The sequence below is a fragment of the Artemia franciscana genome, chromosome 15, assembly GCF_032884065.1.
Source record: "Artemia franciscana chromosome 15, ASM3288406v1, whole genome shotgun sequence".
In the NCBI taxonomy this organism is placed as follows: Eukaryota; Metazoa; Arthropoda; class Branchiopoda; order Anostraca; family Artemiidae; genus Artemia; species Artemia franciscana.
The window spans coordinates 30,498,188-30,520,679 of record NC_088877.1 but is presented as its reverse complement, the minus strand read 5'-3'; the positions used below and the strand labels follow the sequence as shown (position 1 = coordinate 30,520,679).

At 33.8% G+C, this 22,492-nt stretch overlaps 1 protein-coding gene and 1 long non-coding RNA gene across 3 annotated transcripts in view; one reads left to right on the top strand and one right to left on the bottom strand.

The window, feature by feature from the left end:
- The window catches only part of LOC136036327 (ATP-dependent DNA helicase PIF6-like), a 35,231-nt gene extending 33,612 nt beyond the window's left edge, over positions 1 to 1,619 (bottom strand). Inside the window, exon 1 of one of the 2 annotated variants that reach the window (XM_065718482.1) lies at positions 1,409 to 1,619. In XM_065718482.1, coding sequence (XP_065574554.1) covers positions 1,409 to 1,426 — 18 coding nt within the window. In that variant the 5' untranslated portion in view covers positions 1,427 to 1,619. The remainder of the gene's footprint in view (positions 1 to 1,408) is intronic. The other variant, XM_065718484.1, reaches the window with a different exon arrangement.
- Positions 1 to 22,492, top strand: part of LOC136036330 (uncharacterized) — a 350,999-nt gene that overhangs the window by 97,984 nt on the left and 230,523 nt on the right. The window lies entirely within an intron of this gene.

Sequence of the window (22,492 nt, the reverse complement as noted above, 5' to 3'; positions counted from 1 at the left end):
ATTCTGTATATAAGGGGGATTCCCCCCTTCACAAAACCTTGCTCATTTAACAAAACTTTTTAGTGCTTTGAAAAAAAAGAATTTCCAATTGCAAATTGTCTTAAAAAACTGGCAAAAGTCAAACTGCAAAGTCAAGAGTAAATATCCAAGGACCTCTGTGGTGGTAAATATGAGACCCTACCTCTTTCAATATTTTTTCGAAGCCTCATGAAGAGTAAGTAGTTTGTCCATTAAAATGGGTTTTTTATGAATCTACCCTACTCCCACCAAAACGATGACTCGCCCTCCCCATCATTATAGCTGATACACAATACAGATGAACGTAGCCTAATTTTATTAAAAGTAAAGTGAATCAACTTGGTTGGATCTAGTGCTGCCACCGTGTGGCATTACATCTTTTGCATCTGGGGAGCCTAAAATATAGTTATTGACACTGTTAAATCAAACATCTTCCCAGAATTTCAAATGGATTGCAAATTTGTCCTCTTTGAGGTAAAGGTGTAGTTTGGGTAAAATGGCAGAAAACAATACTTTTCCCTTGCCCAATCTGTATGGTCACTTAAAAAAGAGCTTTAAGTTTACGTTTGAATGAGTTCCAATTGAAAAATTGTTAAGTTTGAAAATGCAAAGAAGCAATTTTAATGAAAATATACCCTGAGAAAAATTACACCTAGAGTTGATATGCCCGCCCTTATTTTTGTGACATAAGAATGTAAAAATGGCTTTGTGAGCTTCCACTAGATCACTAGGTTTTGGAATTTTGACACAGTTACACTTTTGTGTCTTATTACCTCTACTGCAGAATAAATATTGTTGGTTAACTGACAGTGAAGCTGGAGGAACTTGGAAGTTGTTGTGTTACACGACATACATTTTGAAGGAAACCAAAAAACTAAAAGAAAATCTTGACTTTGTATGCTATTAAAAAGTAGCTGTTCGTAAAAAAAAACAAATTACGCATCTAACATACAACATAATTTTTATATATTAAATCTTTTCGCAACTATTTATGTGAATGAGAAAAAAAGATTCAACCAATATCTGATGGTATCTAGGAATTTTTAAAAGCGATCTGAAGATATAAATACTAATATCGAATATTCAAAAATCTAAAAAGTAAAATATTAATAAAAATATATTACAGAATGACTAAAAAAGATGTGCTTTTTCAAAAAGAAAAAATTAAACATCGTTAGAATCTAATATATAGAAGGAAAGTAAATTGAGTGAATTAGGTTCCCTAAGTTTGAGAAACAAGAAGCTACAAATATTGTTTATATATAATATATATATATATATATATATATATATATATATATATATATATATATATATATATATATATATATATATATATATATATATATATATATATATATATATATATATGTTTGTCAAACTGACATACCTTCTTCTGATCTGACATACCTTCTTCTGAAAAATTTTCGTCTATATTCCTCACTATTTGAACCTAAAGGCTTAATTTGCCTTAAACTGTCAAATCCAACTTTCTGACTGAAGCCTAAGTCGAAAATTTTTGACATTTGGCCACCTATATATTTAGAATTATAAAATCATAGATGGCAGTAAATTCGTAAGTTTGTGATCTAAAATAGAAAAAAGAGGCATTTGTAACTTACGAACGGGTGATCAGATCTTAATGAAATTTGATATATAGAAGGATCTTGTGCTTCAGAGCTTTTATTTTAAATTCCAACTAGATCCGGTGAAATTGGGGGGATTTGGAGAGGAAACCAAAAATTTTGGAAAACTTGAAAATTGAGTTATATGTCACTTTAAAAAAAAAGTTACTTAGTGTTCTAATTAAATGACCCTCGTGTTTCAGGGCTCGTGTTTCAACTACTACTACTACTACTAATAACGCACTGCAGCACCAAGCTGCCTGAGGCCAACACAGCTAAGCACACTCCTCCTCCAACCTAATCTATTTAAAGCCTCCCTCTTTACACCCTCCCAGGAAGTTCCCATCTCCTTTAAATCTTTATTTATGACATCCTCCCAACCCAGACAAGGACGACCTGCTTTCCGTGTAGGTTGGGCAAAAAGGACAATCTTCGGTAATCTGTCAGCCTTCATCCGTAGAACGTGGCCTAGCCATCATAACCTTTCTTTCATTATAGCCCCAGAAAGCGGGATTGAACCCCGCTTTCTTTTGCAGCATATGAGGGGTTTACTTCCTCGTACTACCTCACTCTTTACGCTAAGGTATTTTTAGTAATTTCAATTATTTATTCTGCGGCCTTTGTGATTCAAGGGTCATTCTTAAGGAATTGGGACAGAATTTAAGCTTTCGTGTCAAGAGTGAGGTATCGACGAGGGGTGAACCCCCTCATATAGGCAATAAAAACATACGAATATAGAAGTTCGTTACGTAAGTTAATTCGTAAATTACGTATTTTTTTACTAATGAAGATGTTCGTAAAAAATTAGTCAACTAGAAAAAGTTCTAGTTACATTTTTAAGTAACCAAAAAATCATTCGATCAAAACTATGAGAAAGCCATTTAGCCAAAAAAAAAAATTGATATGAAAATTTCGTTTTAATTATTTACGTGCGGAGAGCCAAAATCAAAACATGCATTAATTAAAAAACGTCCAGAAACTAAATAAAAAAACAAGTTTTTTTAAATGAAAGTTAGGAGCGACATTAAAACTCAAAACGAACAGAAATTACTCCGTATATGAAAGGGGCTTTTCCTCCTTAACACCCCGCTCTTTACGCTAAAGTTTTTTTTACTGTTTTAAGAAGTAGAGTTAAGAGAAAGAGTCAAACTTTAGGAATGCCTGGGGAAATATCACGCATTTGTAGTGATGTTTTCACCCTCAGTAAGGAGTGACATTAAAATTTAAAAGGAAGATAAATTATTTCGTATATGAAAGGGGTTGTCCCCTCCTCAACGCCACGTCCATTACGCTTAAGTTTGACTCTTTCTCTACTCTACTTTTCAAAACGGTAAAAAAACATGAGCGTAAAGAGCGAGGCGTTGAGGAGGAAAAGCCCCTTTCATATACGGAGTAATTTCTGTTCGTTTTAAGTTTTCATGTCGCTCCTTACTTTCATTTAAAAAAACTTGTTTTTTTTTTATTTATCGCTCAAAAGCACGGATGCCTTCAAGCCGTGGCTAGTTGCAAATATATTTGCAACTAGTCAATATAATTGCAAATTTACTCCCCCAGCGTGAATTAGCCGGTTAGAACCTCAACAGCTTGACTCCAGTTTGGCATTGTGTGTGTTTGAAGTGGGAAAAGTCAAGTCATGGCCAATTGTAGAAAAAGCCAAGACAGGTAGTCCAATTAAGTCGGCATCAAGTCAAGGTTAATTTTACCCCTTTCATTACTGTTGTTACCGTCTCCTACTTATGCCACACCTCTCATACATGTCACTCCACAATGCCGAAGTAGAGTCAACCTTGTTGGAGCGTCTCCCCTGGGAACACACGCTAGTCAGATAAAAACTTAACTGAACAGATAAGTTTTTTTTTATGTTTTATTATCATTTTTTTCCCATGAGTGATTTTATTTATCTAGTTGTCTTATTGAAAAAGATTTTTTTTTTTTTTTTTTACGGTTATGAACAATAAAATTGTTAAATATATTAGTTTTTACATTCAAAACTGAATTAAAAACTTTATTTGATTTTCTTAATCTTAGTTTTAATGTTTTAGTTTGAACAAACTAATTTGATAATCCGTTACTTTTTACAAACACTGAGTCTAAAGGCATTAAGTGATTTGGTGTTTGATAACCAAGTTCAAAACTGTCGGTATTGTTAATAAAAAATATCCGTTCAACGCTTCGGCATTGCTAAGCGGAACAGAATACTGGGAGTTTATATCTTCGTTTTTGTAAGTAGGCTATTATTTTGTATTTTTTTTTTTTTTTGTAATTGCTTACTTTTTCAATTTTTAAATACTTTTACTTTAATTGACATACTTTTTCCATTGCCTTTAGTAAAATGTTTGTGTCTAAGCTTCATTAAATAAAAACAAAAATTCAACTGAAAGTAAGGAGCAATAATAAAACTTAAAACGATCAGAAACGTTTACGTATTGGAGGGGGGTTTCCTCCTCCTCAGAACCTCGTTCTTTACGCTACAGTTTTCCGGCACTTTGAAAAAAGTTACTTCGTGTTCTAATCAAACGACCCTCGTGTTTCAGTACACGTGTTTAAACAAATGGGAGAAAATTTAAACTTTAGCGTAAAAAGAGAGGTATTGAGGAGGGGAACTTCTCTCTCAAATACGTAGTAATTGCCGTTCGTCTTAAGTTTTAATGTTGTTCCTTACTTTCCTTCGAAAAAAGATGTTTTTTATTTAATTTCCGATCGCTTTTTAAATACCACAAGGATATTTGGCTCCACCTCCACGGAAAATCCCCTTTTCACAGGAACATATTTTGCACAATTAAATCCTGGCGAAAAATTGCCCCGGACAATTACCTTTAACATCTGCCCACTTAAAATTGAATCGGTAAAGACAAAGCAAGACATAAAGAAGTTTCTTGTAAGAATTCTAGCAAATTAACCCAGTCCCCCCTAGAAACTTCCCTCTCCATCGAAAATTCTCCCAGAAGATAAATTCATCCTCCCCTCCCAACCCGAAAAATATATGCATACTTCCCAATAGCAAATACCATGCGTGAACAACGGATAAATTTTATTATTTTCAAACCTTTCCCAAGGGACAACAGGGGGTCACTTAAAAAAGGCACTGCAAACTTTCATGTCCGTTAGAATGAATCCTCTTCTGACGTTATATCTCCACTGCACTGATACGATCACCCATGGGGAAAAACAACAACAAATAGATACGCATCCGTGACCTTTTTTCTGAAAAAATAAAAAATTCCCACATTTTTGCAGATATAACCTACAAAACTCAACAGTAGGGTTTTATGAGGAGGAAACAGCCCCCTTCATATAAAAATAACCTGTTCAAATATGTTTTAAATCTGTTCTTTGCTTTCAGTTTAAAAGCTCCTTTTTTAATTCAATTTCTGAATTCCCAGTCCAATCATACCCAGGCCTAACCAAGTTATAATTTGAGCTACCAGCCCCTTAAATCAATGGTTAATTACTTTTAAAATGTGTAAGTCAATAATTGCACATTTATTGGTACCGTCCTACAATTAAATTTACATTTTCAACTTTTGACAAAATTTGAATGTTCCTAGAAAACTGGCGATGAACACGCAATTTTGTTAAAAAGTCCTTGTTAATATTACTACTAATGAATTTTGATTGGACGAAACGAGAGTATTATTGCTTGCATAGATGGAAATTCTTTGAGACTTTTGATCTTAAATTCCAACTAGATCCGGTGAAATTGGGGGGATTTGGAGAGGAAACCAAAAATTTTGGAAAACTTGAAAATTGAGTTATCTGTCATTTTAAAAAAAAAGTTACTTAGTGTTCTAATTAAACGACCCTCGTGTTTCAGGGCTCGTGTTTCAACTACTACTACTAGTCCGTATCAATCAGTAGTTTTCGTTTTCCAGTGCGTGCATAATTTAGTCTCAGGTGTTTTTCTTGACAATTACCGTGCTAACAGCGATATTCATGAATATGATACGTTGAATAGTGAAAAATTTGTTATTGAGCTTAAGAATAGCACAAGATCAGGATTTAGATTACAGTTTCTTGTAACTGCAATGTGAAATTCTCTACCAGCGAGCATCAGGGCAGCTGAGCATTTTCTAGAGTTTAAGAGACAGTTAAAAGATTATTTAATAAAGAATGGTTGAATTTGTACTTATTTATGAGGAAATAGGAGGCGTTAAGGAGGTTTGGTTGGCTGGGGTGGTAAGGGGGAGTAGGTAGATGGTTGGTAGTGAGGAAGCGGGGCTATTGGGAGCTCTTTCTTCTGTTTTTTTTTGGAGGGGATATTCCGAAGGAGATTGATCCTTTTTTTGTATTTTTTTGTGGTATATTTTTTTTCTTTTTTGGTTATTCATTATTATTTTTGGTGTGTTTAGAAAATGGTTAATTTTTACTAATGTACGCATACAAAATGTATATTTTTCATCAATGAAGTAGATGTATAAAGTAAAGAGTTATAATTGTATTTATGAATAAAGTATCGAATCGTATCGTTTTTTTTTTCAGGGGTAATCATGTCGAAATAAGGTTCTGGAACACCAGAAGAGAGCTCATTTGGATGGAAATCAAATATTCTATTGCCTAAAAAGATTGAAGAGCAACTTACCCCCTCCCCCACACAAACACATTTCCCCTAAAATTTTGTCATAAAATTTTGGTAAAAAATGGGTGTTGGGGGTAAGTCACCCTTTTATTTATAGCTCTTTACTTCATAAATCTACTGCACTGATTTAATAACAATTTTTTTTATAAAATTTGACCATTATTTACGTATAGCATTTGTTATTACGAAGTATACATACATTTTTCATGGGGAGGATTTCTACCTGGGTTAAGTTTCTATAGGGATAATTTTCTGTGTGGATGTTTTTTTCCGGGGTTGAACCTTCCAGGGGAAAGTTTACGCTTGGGGGATTTGGCAGAATTTTTATATGAAATTATTTTTATTTGTTTTACTTTTGTCTTTATCAGCTCAATTTTGCATATAAAAATGTCCCCGGAGAAATTATTGGTGCATTTGGATTTTCGAAAATTAACTTTCACGGAAAGGGAGATTTCCGGAGTCATAAGAAAAACGATTTAACTTGAAGTCTTTTTCAAATGGAACTACACTAAAGAGAATTTTTCAGGCTGAATCTTCTGCAAAAAACTCTGCAGAGGGGAGAGGGGGATTTCAGCAAAAATGAAATCATCTCTAAGTAATTTGAGGAGGGTATATTTTCGAGGGGATGAACTTTCCATAAATAAATATTTAGCCCCTCGGAAATTTGGGAATATATAGTAACTATAAGGAAACCAAAAAAGTTGGTGGAATAAGGAAAAACCATAGAAGAAATTTGTCTTGCCACATTGTTGGCTGTCTAACAAGACATTTTGACCCTTAATAAGGAAAATATAAGCTCTAACTTGTGACTTAGTAACCATTTCCAGTTTTCTACAAAAATTATTCTATATTATTTGCTTGGAGCAGTAAAAAAAATCATATTCTTCATAGTAATAAAGGATAAACAAAGAAAGATCCTTGTCAAAAAAGAAAGTCTAAGAGCACAGCCATTGATAACATTAAATCGAAGAATAGGTAGACATTTTCTAAGATTTCTAAGCAATTAGAGGAAATAAAGCAAAATCCTAGCAAACATTTTGTAGCATCTTCAAGAAGCTATGGCCTGATATTAAAAGCGGTATCTTCCACCAATGAATACTTGAGTACTTTTTAAATATAAATTTTTAATTTTATCTTCGTGTTCAATCAGTTCACTTAATCACGGCCTTAATCACGGCCTTAAACAAACTGAAAAGTTTATTTTTAACTAGAGTAAAGAGCAAATTTAAAACTCAAATCAAGTTGAAACTATTCTGTATATAAGGGGGATTCCCCCCTTCACAAAACCTTGCTCATTTAACAAAACTTTTTAGTGCTTTGAAAAAAAAGAATTTCCAATTGCAAATTGTCTTAAAAAACTGGCAAAAGTCAAACTGCAAAGTCAAGAGTAAATATCCAAGGACCTCTGTGGTGGTAAATATGAGACCCTACCTCTTTCAATATTTTTTCGAAGCCTCATGAAGAGTAAGTAGTTTGTCCATTAAAATGGGTTTTTTATGAATCTACCCTACTCCCACCAAAACGATGACTCGCCCTCCCCATCATTATAGCTGATACACAATACAGATGAACGTAGCCTAATTTTATTAAAAGTAAAGTGAATCAACTTGGTTGGATCTAGTGCTGCCACCGTGTGGCATTACATCTTTTGCATCTGGGGAGCCTAAAATATAGTTATTGACACTGTTAAATCAAACATCTTCCCAGAATTTCAAATGGATTGCAAATTTGTCCTCTTTGAGGTAAAGGTGTAGTTTGGGTAAAATGGCAGAAAACAATACTTTTCCCTTGCCCAATCTGTATGGTCACTTAAAAAAGAGCTTTAAGTTTACGTTTGAATGAGTTCCAATTGAAAAATTGTTAAGTTTGAAAATGCAAAGAAGCAATTTTAATGAAAATATACCCTGAGAAAAATTACACCTAGAGTTGATATGCCCGCCCTTATTTTTGTGACATAAGAATGTAAAAATGGCTTTGTGAGCTTCCACTAGATCACTAGGTTTTGGAATTTTGACACAGTTACACTTTTGTGTCTTATTACCTCTACTGCAGAATAAATATTGTTGGTTAACTGACAGTGAAGCTGGAGGAACTTGGAAGTTGTTGTGTTACACGACATACATTTTGAAGGAAACCAAAAAACTAAAAGAAAATCTTGACTTTGTATGCTATTAAAAAGTAGCTGTTCGTAAAAAAAAAAGAAATTACGCATCTAACATACAACATAATTTTTATATATCAAATCTTTTCGCAACTATTTATGTGAATGAGAAAAAAAGATTCAACCAATATCTAATGGTATCTAGGAGTTTTTAAAAGCGATCTGAAGATATAAATACTAATATCGAATATTCAAAAATCTAAAAAGTAAAATATTAATAAAAATATATTACAGAATGACTAAAAAAGATGTGCTTTTTCAAAAAGAAAAAATTAAACATCGTTAGAATCTAATATATAGAAGGAAAGTAAATTGAGTGAATTAGGTTCCCTAAGTTTGAGAAACAAGAAGCTACAAATATTGTTTATATATAATATATATTTATATATATATATATATATATATATATATATATATATATATATATATATATATATATATATATATATATGTTTGTCAAACTGACATACCTTCTTCTGATCTGACATACCTTCTTCTGAAAAATTTTCGTCTATATTCCTCACTATTTGAACCTAAAGGCTTAATTTGCCTTAAACTGTCAAATCCAACTTTCTGACTGAAGCCTAAGTCGAAAATTTTTGACATTTGGCCACCTATATATTTAGAATTATAAAATCATAGATGGCAGTAAATTCGTAAGTTTGTGATCTAAAATAGAAAAAAGAGGCATTTGTAACTTAGGAACGGGTGATCAGATCTTAATGAAATTTGATATATAGAAGGATCTTGTGCTTCAGAGCTTTTATTTTAAATTCCAACTAGATCCGGTGAAATTGGGGGGATTTGGAGAGGAAACCAAAAATTTTGGAAAACTTGAAAATTGAGTTATATGTCACTTTAAAAAAAAAGTTACTTAGTGTTCTAATTAAATGACCCTCGTGTTTCAGGGCTCGTGTTTCAACTACTACTACTACTACTACTAATAACGCACTGCAGCACCAAGCTGCCTGAGGCCAACACAGCTAAGCACACTCCTCCTCCAACCTAATCTATTTAAAGCCTCCCTCTTTACACCCTCCCAGGAAGTTCCCATCTCCTTTAAATCTTTATTTATGACATCCTCCCAACCCAGACAAGGACGACCTGCTTTCCGTGTAGGTTGGGCAAAAAGGACAATCTTCGGTAATCTGTCAGCCTTCATCCGTAGAACGTGGCCTAGCCATCATAACCTTTCTTTCATTATAGCCCCAGAAAGCGGGATTGAACCCCGCTTTCTTTTGCAGCATATGAGGGGTTTATTTCCTCGTACTACCTCACTCTTTACGCTAAGGTATTTTTAGTAATTTCAATTATTTATTCTGCGGCCTTTGTGATTCAAGGGTCATTCTTAAGGAATTGGGACAGAATTTAAGCTTTCGTGTCAAGAGTGAGGTATCGAAGAGGGGTGAACCCCCTCATATAGGCAATAAAAACATACGAATATAGAAGTTCGTTACGTAAGTTAATTCGTAAATTACGTATTTTTTTACTAATGAAGATGTTCGTAAAAAATTAGTCAACTAGAAAAAGTTCTAGTTACATTTTTAAGTAACCAAAAAATCATTCGATCAAAACTATGAGAAAGCCATTTAGCCAAAAAAAAAAAAATTGATATGAAAATTTCGTTTTAATTATTTACGTGCGGAGAGCCAAAATCAAAACATGCATTAATTAAAAAACGTCCAGAAACTAAATAAAAAAACAAGTTTTTTTAAATGAAAGTTAGGAGCGACATTAAAACTCAAAACGAACAGAAATTACTCCGTATATGAAAGGGGCTTTTCCTCCTTAACACCCCGCTCTTTACGCTAAAGTTTTTTTTACTGTTTTAAGAAGTAGAGTTAAGAGAAAGAGTCAAACTTTAGGAATGCCTGGGGAAATATCACGCATTTGTAGTGATGTTTTCACCCTCAGTAAGGAGTGACATTAAAATTTAAAAGGAAGAGAAATTATTTCGTATATGAAAGGGGTTGTCCCCTCCTCAACGCCACGTCCATTACGCTTAAGTTTGACTCTTTCTCTACTCTACTTTTCAAAACGGTAAAAAAACATGAGCGTAAAGAGCGAGGCGTTGAGGAGGAAAAGAGCGAGGCGTCAAACTCTGCTTATGAAATTTTCTATTTTTGTAATAAAACATGAAATTTAAACAAAAGATTCACAAGGCATTACAAATCGATCAAAACCCAATGCAAAAAAAAATATAGACACCTTTGGCAAAGAACAGTCGAAAGCTAAATCCGAAGGGGAAAAAGAAAAATTTTAATTGATTTTAAACTTTGTTACTGTGGCAAGAAACGTATTGACTTTTCTATATAATAAATCAATGTTTTTTTTTTTAACTTAATAAAATGGTGGATTAAGATACTTGTATATACAAGCGCAGCTACAGGATGGGGGTCAGAATGGCTTCAACCCCCATAGAAGACACAAGATTAAGCCAATTCTCAATTAATATGATTTAAAAAGCTACTACGAGAAACAGAGACACCACCATTTGTTGCTTTGAGTGGGAAACGAGAAACTGACTTAAATATTAAGCCTGAGTGACTCCAAAACTTTTTGGGTTAGGAGGCAACAAACCTTTGTGGTTTGAGCTGAGTCAACTGACTTCAACAAGGTCAATGAAATTGAATAAATCTATCCACACATTTAATAAGCCGTTTTCCTCGCATGATTTTGTTTATTTTGAAAAGTCTGAATAAAACTGAACTCTAATTAGCTTCTTTTTTTAAATGTAAGCAATGTTTACTGAATAGCCGAATACTTCCGTGAAATCTGAAAACAGCGAATAGAAACTGATAGATAATTAAATAAAAAAAAACTAGTTTTTTAACTGAAAGTAAGGAGCGACATTAAAACTTAAAACGAACAGAAATTACTCCGTATATGAAATGGGTTGTCCCCTCCGCAGTCCCTCGCTCTTTACGTTAAAGTTTTTAATTGTTTAAAGTAGAATTGTGGCGAAGAGTCAAACTTTAGCGTAAAGAGCGAGGGACTGCGGAGGGGACAACCCATTTCATATACGGAGTAATTTCTGTTCGTTTTAAGTTTTAATGTCGCTCCTTACTTTCAGTTAAAAAAACTAGTTTTTTTTATTTAATTTCTGAACGTTTTTGAATTAATGCATGTTTGATTTTGGCTCTCCGCACATAAATTATTGAAATGAAATTAGTATATTAATTTTTTTTGGCTGAATGGCTTTCTCTTAGTTTTGATCAGACGATTTTTAGAAATAAGGGGTGGGGAAGGAGGCCTAGCTGCCCTCCAATTTTTCGGTTACTTAAAAAGGCTACTAGAACTTTTAATTTTCAACGAACGTTTTTATTAGTAAAAAATATACGTAACTTAAGAATTAACTTACGTAACAAACTTTTATATTCTTATATTTTTATTATGTGTACGAGGGGGTTTGTACCCTCGTTAATACCTCGCTCTTTACACTAAATAGGAAGTTTTGTCCCAATTCTTTAAGAATGACCCCTGAATCAAAAAGGCCGTAGAATAAATAGTTGAAATTACTAAAAATATTTTAGCATAAAGAGCGAGGTATTTATCTCCTCCTAAATACCTCGTTCTTTATGCTAAAGTATTTTTAGAACCCCTCATATGCGTAATAATCTCTGTTCGTTTTAAATTTCAAGGCTATTCCTTACTTTCATTTGAAAAAACGTTTTCATGTTTATTTTTTCATTGTTTTTTTTATAGTAACGCTAGAAAATCCTGCGCCCTTTTCATTGAATTTTTCTTCCCCCATGACATATTCCTCAAAGGAAAGATCCTCCTACAAAGCCCTCTCCCATCAACCCCACCCCAAACCAAAAAATCCCCATGAAAACGTCTGTACACTTCCCAATAACCATTACTATATGTAAACATTGGTCAAAGTTTGTAATTTGCAGCCCCTCCCCCAGGGACTGTGGGGGAGTAAGTCATCCCCAAAGACATAGTTATTATGGTTTTCAACTATGCGGAACAAAATGGCTATCTCAAAATATTTATCCGTTGACTTTGGGAAAAAATTAGCGTGGGAGGGGGCCTAGGTGCCCTCCAATTTTTTTGGTCACTTAAAAAGGGCACTAGAACTTTTCATTTCTGTTAAAATGAGCCGTCTTGTGACATTCTAGGACCACTTGGTTGATACGATGACCCCTGGGAAAAAAAGAAAACAAAAGAAAACAAAAAAAAAACAAATAAACACGCACCCGTGATCTGTCTTCTGGCAAAAAATATGAAATTCCACATTCTTGTAGATAGGAGCTTGAAATTTTTGTTACAGTGTTCTCTTATACGCTGAATCCGATGGTGTGACTTTTCTTAAGATTCTATGACTTTTAGGGGGTGTTTCTCCCTATTTTCCAAAATGAGACAAATTTTCTCAGGCTCGTAACTTTTGATGACAAAGACTAAATTAATTGAAACTTATATATTTAGAATCAGCATGAAAATTCGATTCTTTTGATGTATCTTTTAGCATCAAAATTCCGTTTTTTAGAGTTCCGTTTACTATTGAGCCGGGTAGCCCCTTACTACAGTTCTTTACCACGAACTGTTTGAAAAGAAAATAATTCGGTATTTCGGGGCTTCTGACATTATTACTCCTTTGCGGAAGTTAGGCTCAAAATTGAAAAAGGATTATATTTTTTCTCTGGGCCCCTTCCACCTCTTAGTTCGTTTATTTTCCCGTTAGTTTTCACCTGTTTTCGCTTTATAGTTGTGTTATCTCTTAGCAGTTCTTTCGTTAGTTGAGTTATGGCTGTGGTATATATGTTTTATCGCTCGTATAGTTGTGTTATTTTCAATTTATACTCCATAATAGAGAGGCTCCGAACACCCAGCATTGAATATTAAGCTCTGAATTTGACGTTTTTTTCTAACGTGACCAGATTCGTCCTGCGCCCTTTTCATTGAATTTTTTCCCCCATGGCATATTTCTCCAAGGAAAGATCCTCCTACATAGCCCCCTCCCTCAACCCTACCCCCAAAACCAAAAAAATCCCCCTGAAAACGTCTGTACACTTCCCAATAACCATTATTATATGTAAACACTGGTTGAAGTTTGTTATTTGCAGCCCCTCCCCCAGGGACTCTGGGGGAGTAAGTCATCCCCAAATACATAGTTATTATGATTTTCGACTATGCTGAACAAAATGGCTATCTCAAAATTTTGATCCGTTGACTTTGGGAAAAAAATGAGCGTGGGAGGGGGCCTAGATGCCCTCCAATTTTTTTGGTCACTTAAAAAGGGCACTAGAACTTTTCCTTTTCGTTAGAATGAGCCCTCTTGCGACATTCTAGGACCACCTGGTCGATACGATGGCCCCTGGGAAAAAAAAAAAAAAAAAAACAAATAAACACGCAGCCGTGATTTGTCTTCTGGCAAAAAATGCAAAATTCCACATTTTTGTAGATAGGAGCTTGAAACTTCTACAGTAGGGTTTTCTGATACGCTGAATCTGATGGTGTCATTTTCGTTAAGATCCTAGGATTATTAGGGGGTGTTTCCCCCTATTTTCCTAAATAAGGCAAATTTTCTCAAGCTCGTAACTTTTGATGGCTAAGACTAAACTTGATGAAACTTATATATTTAAAATCAGCATTAAAATGCGATTCTTTTGATGTAGCTATTGATATCAAAATTCAATTTTTTTGAGTTTTGGTTACTATTGAGCCGGATCGCTCCTTACTACAGTTCGTTACCACGAACTGTTTGATAGAGTCTTGACATGAAGCAAATAACTTGATCAGTTTTCTAGTCTGAAATCAACCATTTATGCTCGTATATACTGTAATAATAATAGTGATTCCATTTATAATACTGTCAGCTTGCTTAAATCCTTTGCTTGATAAAAAAGTAAATGTTAGGCTAGAAGATCCTTTGATCTAAACTAACTAATTAAAAGAGACGGAAATGCATATAAAACGGGCTTCCTCGGCTACGGTGTTAATAAAATTCTAGTTCTTTAACACTGAAGATTGTCCTTTTCGAGCAGCCGTCGAGGGCTAAACGGAAAGCAGGTCGTCTGTGGTTGGTTTGGGACGGCGTCCTAAAGAAAGATTTGAGGAAAATTGGAACTTTCTGGGAGGTTGTAAAGAGGGATGATTTGAATAGATTAGGAAGGAGGAGGAGCGAGTGCAACTTTATTAGCCTCAGGCAGATTCTTGCTGTGGTGAGTTGATATTAGTAGTTTTTGGACGCAAAAAATCGCTGCAGAGTCAGGAAAGTTAAATTCTTGTGTAAGGGAAAAACATTAAGGTATGAAATTTTGTGGAAAACCCTGACTGTAATGACACCGTGGAAATCCATGATAACCAGAGAGTTCTTGGTAACGAACTGTAGTAAAGAGCGACCCGGCTCAATAGTAACCGAAACTCTAAAAAATGGAATTTTGATACCAATAGTTACATCAGAAGAACTACATTATAATGCTGATTTTGAATATATACGTTTCATCAAATTTAGTTTTACCCATCACAAGTTACGAGCCTGAGAAAAGGTGCCTTATTTTAGAAAATAGGGAAAACACCCCTTAAAAACACCATCAGATTCAGCGTATCAGAGAACCCTACAGTAGAAGTTTCAAGCTCCTATCAATAAAAATGTGGAATTTTGCTTCTTTTTTTTCGCTTACGAATCAAGGATTCGTCTTTACTTGTTTTTTTTTTTTTTTTTTTTCAGGGGTTATCGTATCGACGAAGTGGTCCTAAAATGTAACGAGAGGGTCCACTCTGACGCAAATTAAAAGTTCTAGTGGCCTTTTTTAGTGACCAAAAAATTGAAGGCCATCTAGACCCAAGCCCAAGCACATTTTCTTCCCAAAGTCACCGAATCAAAATTCTGAGATAGCCATTTTATTCAGCATGGTCCAAAAACTTAATAACTATGTCTTTGGGGACGACTTACTCCCCCACAGTCCCCGTGGACAGGGCTGCAAGTTACAAACTTTGACTAGTATTTACAAATAGTAATGGTTATTGGGAAGTGTACAGACATTTTTGGGTGGATTTTTATGGTTGGGGGAGGGGTTTAGGGGAGTGTTTGTGCGGGGAGAACTTTCCATGGAGGAATTTGTACTGGAGGAAGAGAATTTCCATGAAGGCTGCGCAGAATTTACTAGCATTAAAAAAAAATGAAAAAATAAATATGAAAAGTTTTTTTCAACTGAAAGTAACGAGCAGCATTAAAACTTAAAACGAACAAGAATTATTACGCATATGAGGGGTTCGCCTCCTCCAAGTACCTCACTCTTTACACTAAAGTATTTTTAGTAATTTCAACTATTTATTCTACAGCCTTTGTGATTCAGGGGTCATTCTTAAGTAATTGGGACAAAATTTAAGCTTTACTGTAAAAAGCGAGGTATTAACGAGGGGGCGAACCCCCTCATATACGTAGTAAAAACATACGAATAAAGGAGGTCATTACGTAAGTTAATTCGGAAGTTACGTCTATTTTTACAAATAAAAACGTTTGTAAAAAATCAAAAGTTCTAGTTGCCTTTTTAAGAAACCAAAAATTAGAGGGGTAACTAGGCCTCCTCTCCCGCTTCTTTTTTCCCAAAATCGTCCGATTAAAATTATGAGAAAGCCATTTAGCCAAAATCAAAACATGCATCAATTCAAAACAGTTTAGAAATTAAATAAAAAAAACAATTTTTTTTTAACCGAAAGTAAGGAGCGACATTAAAACTTAAGTGAACTGAAAATACTCTGTGTATGAAAGGGGCTATTCCCTCCTAAACGCCCCGCTCTTTACGCTAAAGTTTTTCACTGTTTTAAAATGTAGAGTTGAGAGAAAGAGTCAAACTTTGGCGTAAAGAGCGCGGGGTTTAGGAGAAAACAGCCCCTTTCATATACGAAGTAATTTCTGTTCGTTTAAAATTTTAACGTCGCTCCTTACTTTCAGTTTAAAAAAAACTTGTGTTTTATTTAATAATACTTAGAGGGCAAAAACATCACTACAAATGCGTGATATATCCCCAGGTATTCCCTAATTTAAAAGAGAGATCACTCTTGCACTAGCCAATCTACTCGGCATTCGGGCAATTCAAATCAAACAGTTCGTGGTAACGAACTGTAGTAAGGAGCGACCCGGCTCAATAGTAAACGAAACTCTAAAAAACGGAATTTCGATGCTAAAAGATATATCAAAAGAATTGGATTTTTATGCTGATTTTAAATATATAAGTTTCATCAAATTTAGTCTTTGTCATCAAAAGTTACAAGCCTGAGAAAATTTGCCTTATTTTGGAAAATAGGGGGTAACACCCCCTAAAAGTCATAGGATCTTAACGAAAATCACACCATCGCATTCAGCGTATCAGAGAACCCTATAGAAAAAATTTCAAGGTCCAATCTACAAAAATGTGGAATTTCGTATTTTTTGCCAGAAGACAAATCAGGGGTGCGTGTTTATTTGTTTTTTTGTTTTTTTTTGTTTTTTTTTTTCCCAGGGGTCATCGTATCGACCAAGTGGTCCTAGAGTGTTGCAAAAGGGCTCATTCTAACGAAAATGAAAAGTTCTAGTGCCCTTTTTAAGTGACCAAAAAAATTGGAGGGTACCTAGGCCCCCTCCCACGCTCATTTTTTCCCCAAAGTCAAGGGATCAAAATTTTCAGATAGCCATTTTGTTCCGCATAGTCGAAAACCATAATAACTATGTCTTTGGGGATGACTTACCCCCCACAGTCCCTGGGGGAGGGGCTGCAAGTTACAAACTTTGACCAGTGTTTACATACAGTTATGGTTACTGGGAAGTGTACTGACGTTATCAGGGGGATTTTTTTGGTTTGGGTGTGGGGTTCAGGGGAGGGGGCTATATGGGAGGATCTTTCCTTGGAGGAATATTTCATGGGGGAAGAGAAATTCAATGAAAAGGGCGCAGGACTTTCTAGCATTACTATAAAAAAAAAACAATGAAAATGTAAACATGAAAAAGTTTTTTCAATTGAAAGTAAGGAGAAGCATTAAAACTTAAAACGAACAGAGATTATTACGCATATGAGGGGTTCTAAAAATATTCTAGCATAAAGAGCGAGGTATTTAGGAGGAGATAAATACTTCGCTCTTTATGCTAAAATTTTTTTAAATAATTTCAACTATTTATTCTACGGCCTTTCTGATTCAGGGGTCATTCTTAAAGAATTGGGATAAAACAAGATTTAGTGTGAAGAGCGAGGTATTAACGAGGGGACCAACCCCCTCATATATATAATCAAAAATATAAGAATATAAAAGTTTGTTACGTAAGTTAATTCTTAAGTTACGTATTTTTTTTTTACTAATAAAAACGTTTGTTAAAAATAAAAGATCTAGTTGCCTTTTTAAGTAACCGAAAAATTGGAGGGCAACTAGACCTCCTTCCCCACCCCTTATTTCTCAAAATCGTCTGATCAAAACTAAGAGAAAGCCATTTAGCCAAAAAAAGAATTAATATGCAAATTTCACTTTTATAATTTATGTACGGAGAGCCAAAATCAGAAATGCATTAATTCAAAAACTTTCAGAAATTAAATAAAAAAACAAGTTTTTTTAAATGAAAGTAAGGAGCGACATTAAAACTTAAAACGAACAGAAATTACTCCGTATATGAAAGGGGCTTTTCCTCCTCGACACCCCGCTCCTTGCGCTAAAGTTTGATTCTTTCTCGCAACTCTACTTTTTAAAACAATAAAACACTTTTATAATTTATGTACGGAGAGCCAAAATCAGAAATGCATTAATTCAAAAACTTTCAGAAATTAAATAAAAAAACAAGTTTTTTTAAATGAAAGTAAGGAGCGACATTAAAACTTAAAACGGACAGAAATTACTCCGTATATGAAAGGGGCTTTTCCTCCTCGACACCCCGCTCCTTGCGCTAAAGTTTGATTCTTTCTCGCAACTCTACTTTTTAAAACAATAAAATACTTTAGCGTAAGGAGCGGGGTGTTGAGGAGGAAAAGCCCCTTTCATATACGGAGTAATTTCTGTTCGTTTTAAGTTTTAATGTCGCTCCTTACTTTCATTTAAAAAAACTTGTTTTTTTTATTTAATTGACACAGAGGCGGAGAGAAATAAAATTCAGCCAATGTCAAATAAAGAAGTAAAATCATTCATCGATTTTAAATAAGGCCTTCAAGAGGTTTTACTAAAACTTAAAATGGTTCAGCTATTTGCTACAAATCAATTACTTTATTCTGTCTCTCACTAAAAATCTTTAATTTCAGGTCTAATGCCTCTTTACATGAACTCCAATATGTGATTACAGCATGGGCGTAGACAGCATTTCGTTAGGGGGGGGGCAGCTAATTTTGTGAGAGAAGAATCTCGCTGTGGCAATACATCTTTTCAAAGCCAATAACTCATATCAGCAAAAACTGTCCTTTAATGAAGAATCTGGCAAAAATCTTGATGTTAGCAAGACATGTCAAGGGTTAACAGACAAGCTCAACAAGCTAAATACACAAAAACCTTGCTCAAAATATATCACAACAGGTGTATTTAGGAAACTCCCAGGAGAGATAAGCTACAACCAGCAAGCAAGAGATAGAAAGGCAGGACCTCAAAGTGAGTACCTACAATTAAAATTGCCATACCCTTCAAAGGTGACATTGACCCAGATGCCCAGATGCAGGGTAAGAAAGCCAAAAAAGAAATATCAGTTTTCTGAACCAAACCTTGAATAATATGCACTATCAAGACGGTAATAGCTACCGCTGTACTGCCATAGTTAATCATAAGTACAAATGGGAACTGGAATCATTTATAAAATGTTGGCGAATGAAATGACAAACGACAAATCTATTACAAAAGTGTTCGAGTTCAAATGCATTCCACCATTCAGTAGCAGACTTATGGATAAAATGTGCCTCATCCCCCTTGACTCAGATAACAGCACGAAGCAGCGCTCGTAAGAGTAGTAAAAGTGCTTCTAGAAAGTAAGCGCCGAATATGGCAAGAAAACCAGAGTCTCCATGGTTCGACAGCCATGTATATATGAAGGTTGTAAAATCATTCAGATTAGTTATAAATTGAACAGGGCATATTTCTTGGACTAGAAGGAAAGATGTATAAACATACCGACCTATTCAACTTCCAGGAAGTAATTGAGGTGCAAACAGAAGCGGTAATAAAATAAACCTCAGTTTTACAATTTGACCTTGTATAGTTCTATCGATTTTAAGATTCGGTTATTACGCAATATTAGATCACGAAATGGTGGCCCAGAAGACATCTTTGGTATCAAACCCACGCGATTTAATAAAGTTTACTGACGCCTCATTTATTCTTGCAGCAGGACCAGGAGTTTTCCGCCTCACCAGGCATCTGAGTTTTAGATTTAACTTGGGAATCTGTTCCCTAGATTCAGGGTGGCTGAGTTTGCAGTCACACCACTGACCCCGACCCAAACTAAAGGATCTGCTACGCCAAGACTTGTAGCCTCGTCCCAAAAGGACACAGGCTCCCAAGTCCAGGCATTGAATTTAAAAAAAGGGAATAGTTGTGGGAAAAGTCAAAGTCATGGCCAATTGTAGAAAAAAGTCCATGCCATCCACTCGGCTAGAATGGATTCCAACAGGCCAGGGATAGTACATTTAAGAATTACCAGCATCAGGTAGGCTGTTTTTGGATGAAGCAAAAACCACATAAATGGGGCAAACTTTAATCAAACTGAAATGAATAAAAGAATATTTAAAAAACAAGATTTCTCGTTAATAGTCCTAGTTTAAACAGAATAAGATTCTAGGACAAAATAAGAATGTCTGGTTAGAATCAAATAAATATTGACAGGCTGGTATAGTAAGGCCAATGTGTCAATTAAATAAATTTACATCTGTGATAGGACAATAAATATCTAGCTCAGAAACCTTTTGCTCTTAAATGTATGAACTAATAACACCATCTTTTATGTAATTATAACTTTCATTTTATGAAAGTTATCATATAACTTTATCGTATAAAAGTTATCATCGTTCGTTCATATAATGGTAGCATTTCCATGAGGAAATGCTACATGGAAGGGTTGCAAAGATCAAATTGCAGTTGAGGATTTTGTAAGGTGTGAACAAAGAGTACCAGTTGCTGCAGATGTAACAAGTTCTGCCTTTAAAGAAAATCCTATAAAGAAGACTGCAAAATTCTGAATACTGCCATTTATACTATTTTGAACAAGAGTTCATATAGTATCAGGAAGCTTATTTTAATGGTAATAAAAACTCGAGAGAACAATTTGTGAAAACTATTTGACTTGAGATTATCCCAGAACTATTTACAAGGTCTCCCAGTCTCAGAGGTCAAGCTATATCCTAGTGACACATTTGTCCTTGCAGTCCCTACAAATATGTCCTTATATGTTTCGATTCCGCAGAGGAGAAGCAGTTATTGTAGACCATTTATATAGTATTACCGCTATTTGGTATTGAATAGTTATATACCAGCTCATAGGAAAGAGGCCAGAACAAAGAACCAACTCAGATACCTCTAGCATGTTAAAAAAGAATACGGGCCTATGATTAATTCCAATTTTCGGCTGTAAGGAATATACTACAAGGGAGGACTCGATTCAAACATCGACATTGCCTTTAGAATGGTTCTTAGTGTGCCTGCCAAGAACTAAACAAGAGAAAGATTATTCTCTACCTCTCGTGAAGAAGATCTCCTATCAGCCATGGCAGATTGACATAGTTATCCCTGCTCATTATTGAGGGAGGACTAACATTATTGAGGGATAGCCTAGTTTAGCCCAGTGGTTCTCGAACTTATTTATACACTGCGCTCCTTTTTTACCCACAAAACATTTGGGCGCCCCTTCTCAGTTACTGGTAGAAGTAAACTGTAGCTAAAATATAAATAAAATTATAAAGTACTGTTTAATTTTTTGTTGGCTGGCCGTGTATCTCCTATAAAAATTTTCGTACCTCCGAGCGGTACGCGTACCAATGATTGAGAACCACTGGTCTATTCTATTAACTTATAAGGTAAGAAATTGGTTAGCTATTAATTTTCAAGTTTCATACATAACTTATGTTTATATATGGCCCCAGAACAGGATTAAATTGTAATTTTAGGGAATATTATATTCTCTTTCTATATATATATATATATATATATATATATATATATATATATATATATATATATATATATATATATATATATATATATATATATATATATATATATATATATATATATATATATATATATATATATATATATATATATATATATATATATATATATATATATATATATATATATATATATATATATATATATATATATATATATATATATATATATATATATATATATATATATATATATATATATATATATATATATATATATATATATATATATATATATATATATATATATATATATATATATATATATATACATATATATATATATATATATATATATATATATATATATATATATATATAAATATATATATATATATATATATATATATATATATATATATATATATATATACTAGCTGTTGGGGTGGCGCTTCGCGCCACCCCAACACCTAGTTGGTGGGGGCGCTTCGCGCCACCCCCAAGCCCCCCCGCGTGCGTAAGTCGTTACGCGCCATATTAGTTACGCGCCATTGTAATTGTGTCCCTATGTCCCACCTGTGAATATAGATATATATATATATATATATATATATATATATATATATATATATATATATATATATATATATATATATATATATATATATATATATATATATATATATATATATATATATATATATATATATATATATATATATATATATATATATATATATATATATGTTTTTAACAACGTAAAACTTGCGAATATATAACATTCTTTGCTGTCCCATTGTCTGTGCATATAAATAGAATGTCAGGTTTATGTCCCGGTATCCCGGTTGTCATTTGTGTCCCGGTCTGTATATACATTCGTTTTTGAATTGGTCTTTTTTTAGGTTTTAGTTTTTTACCTTTTTTTAGTTTATTTTTCTTTTTTTTAATTTTGTTTTTCTCCTTTATTTTTCATTTTTTTTCCTTTTTCATTTTATTTTCTTTTAGTTTTTTTTTAGCTTTTTAGCTTTTTTATTAATTTTTAGTTTTTTTTTCTTTTTAGTTT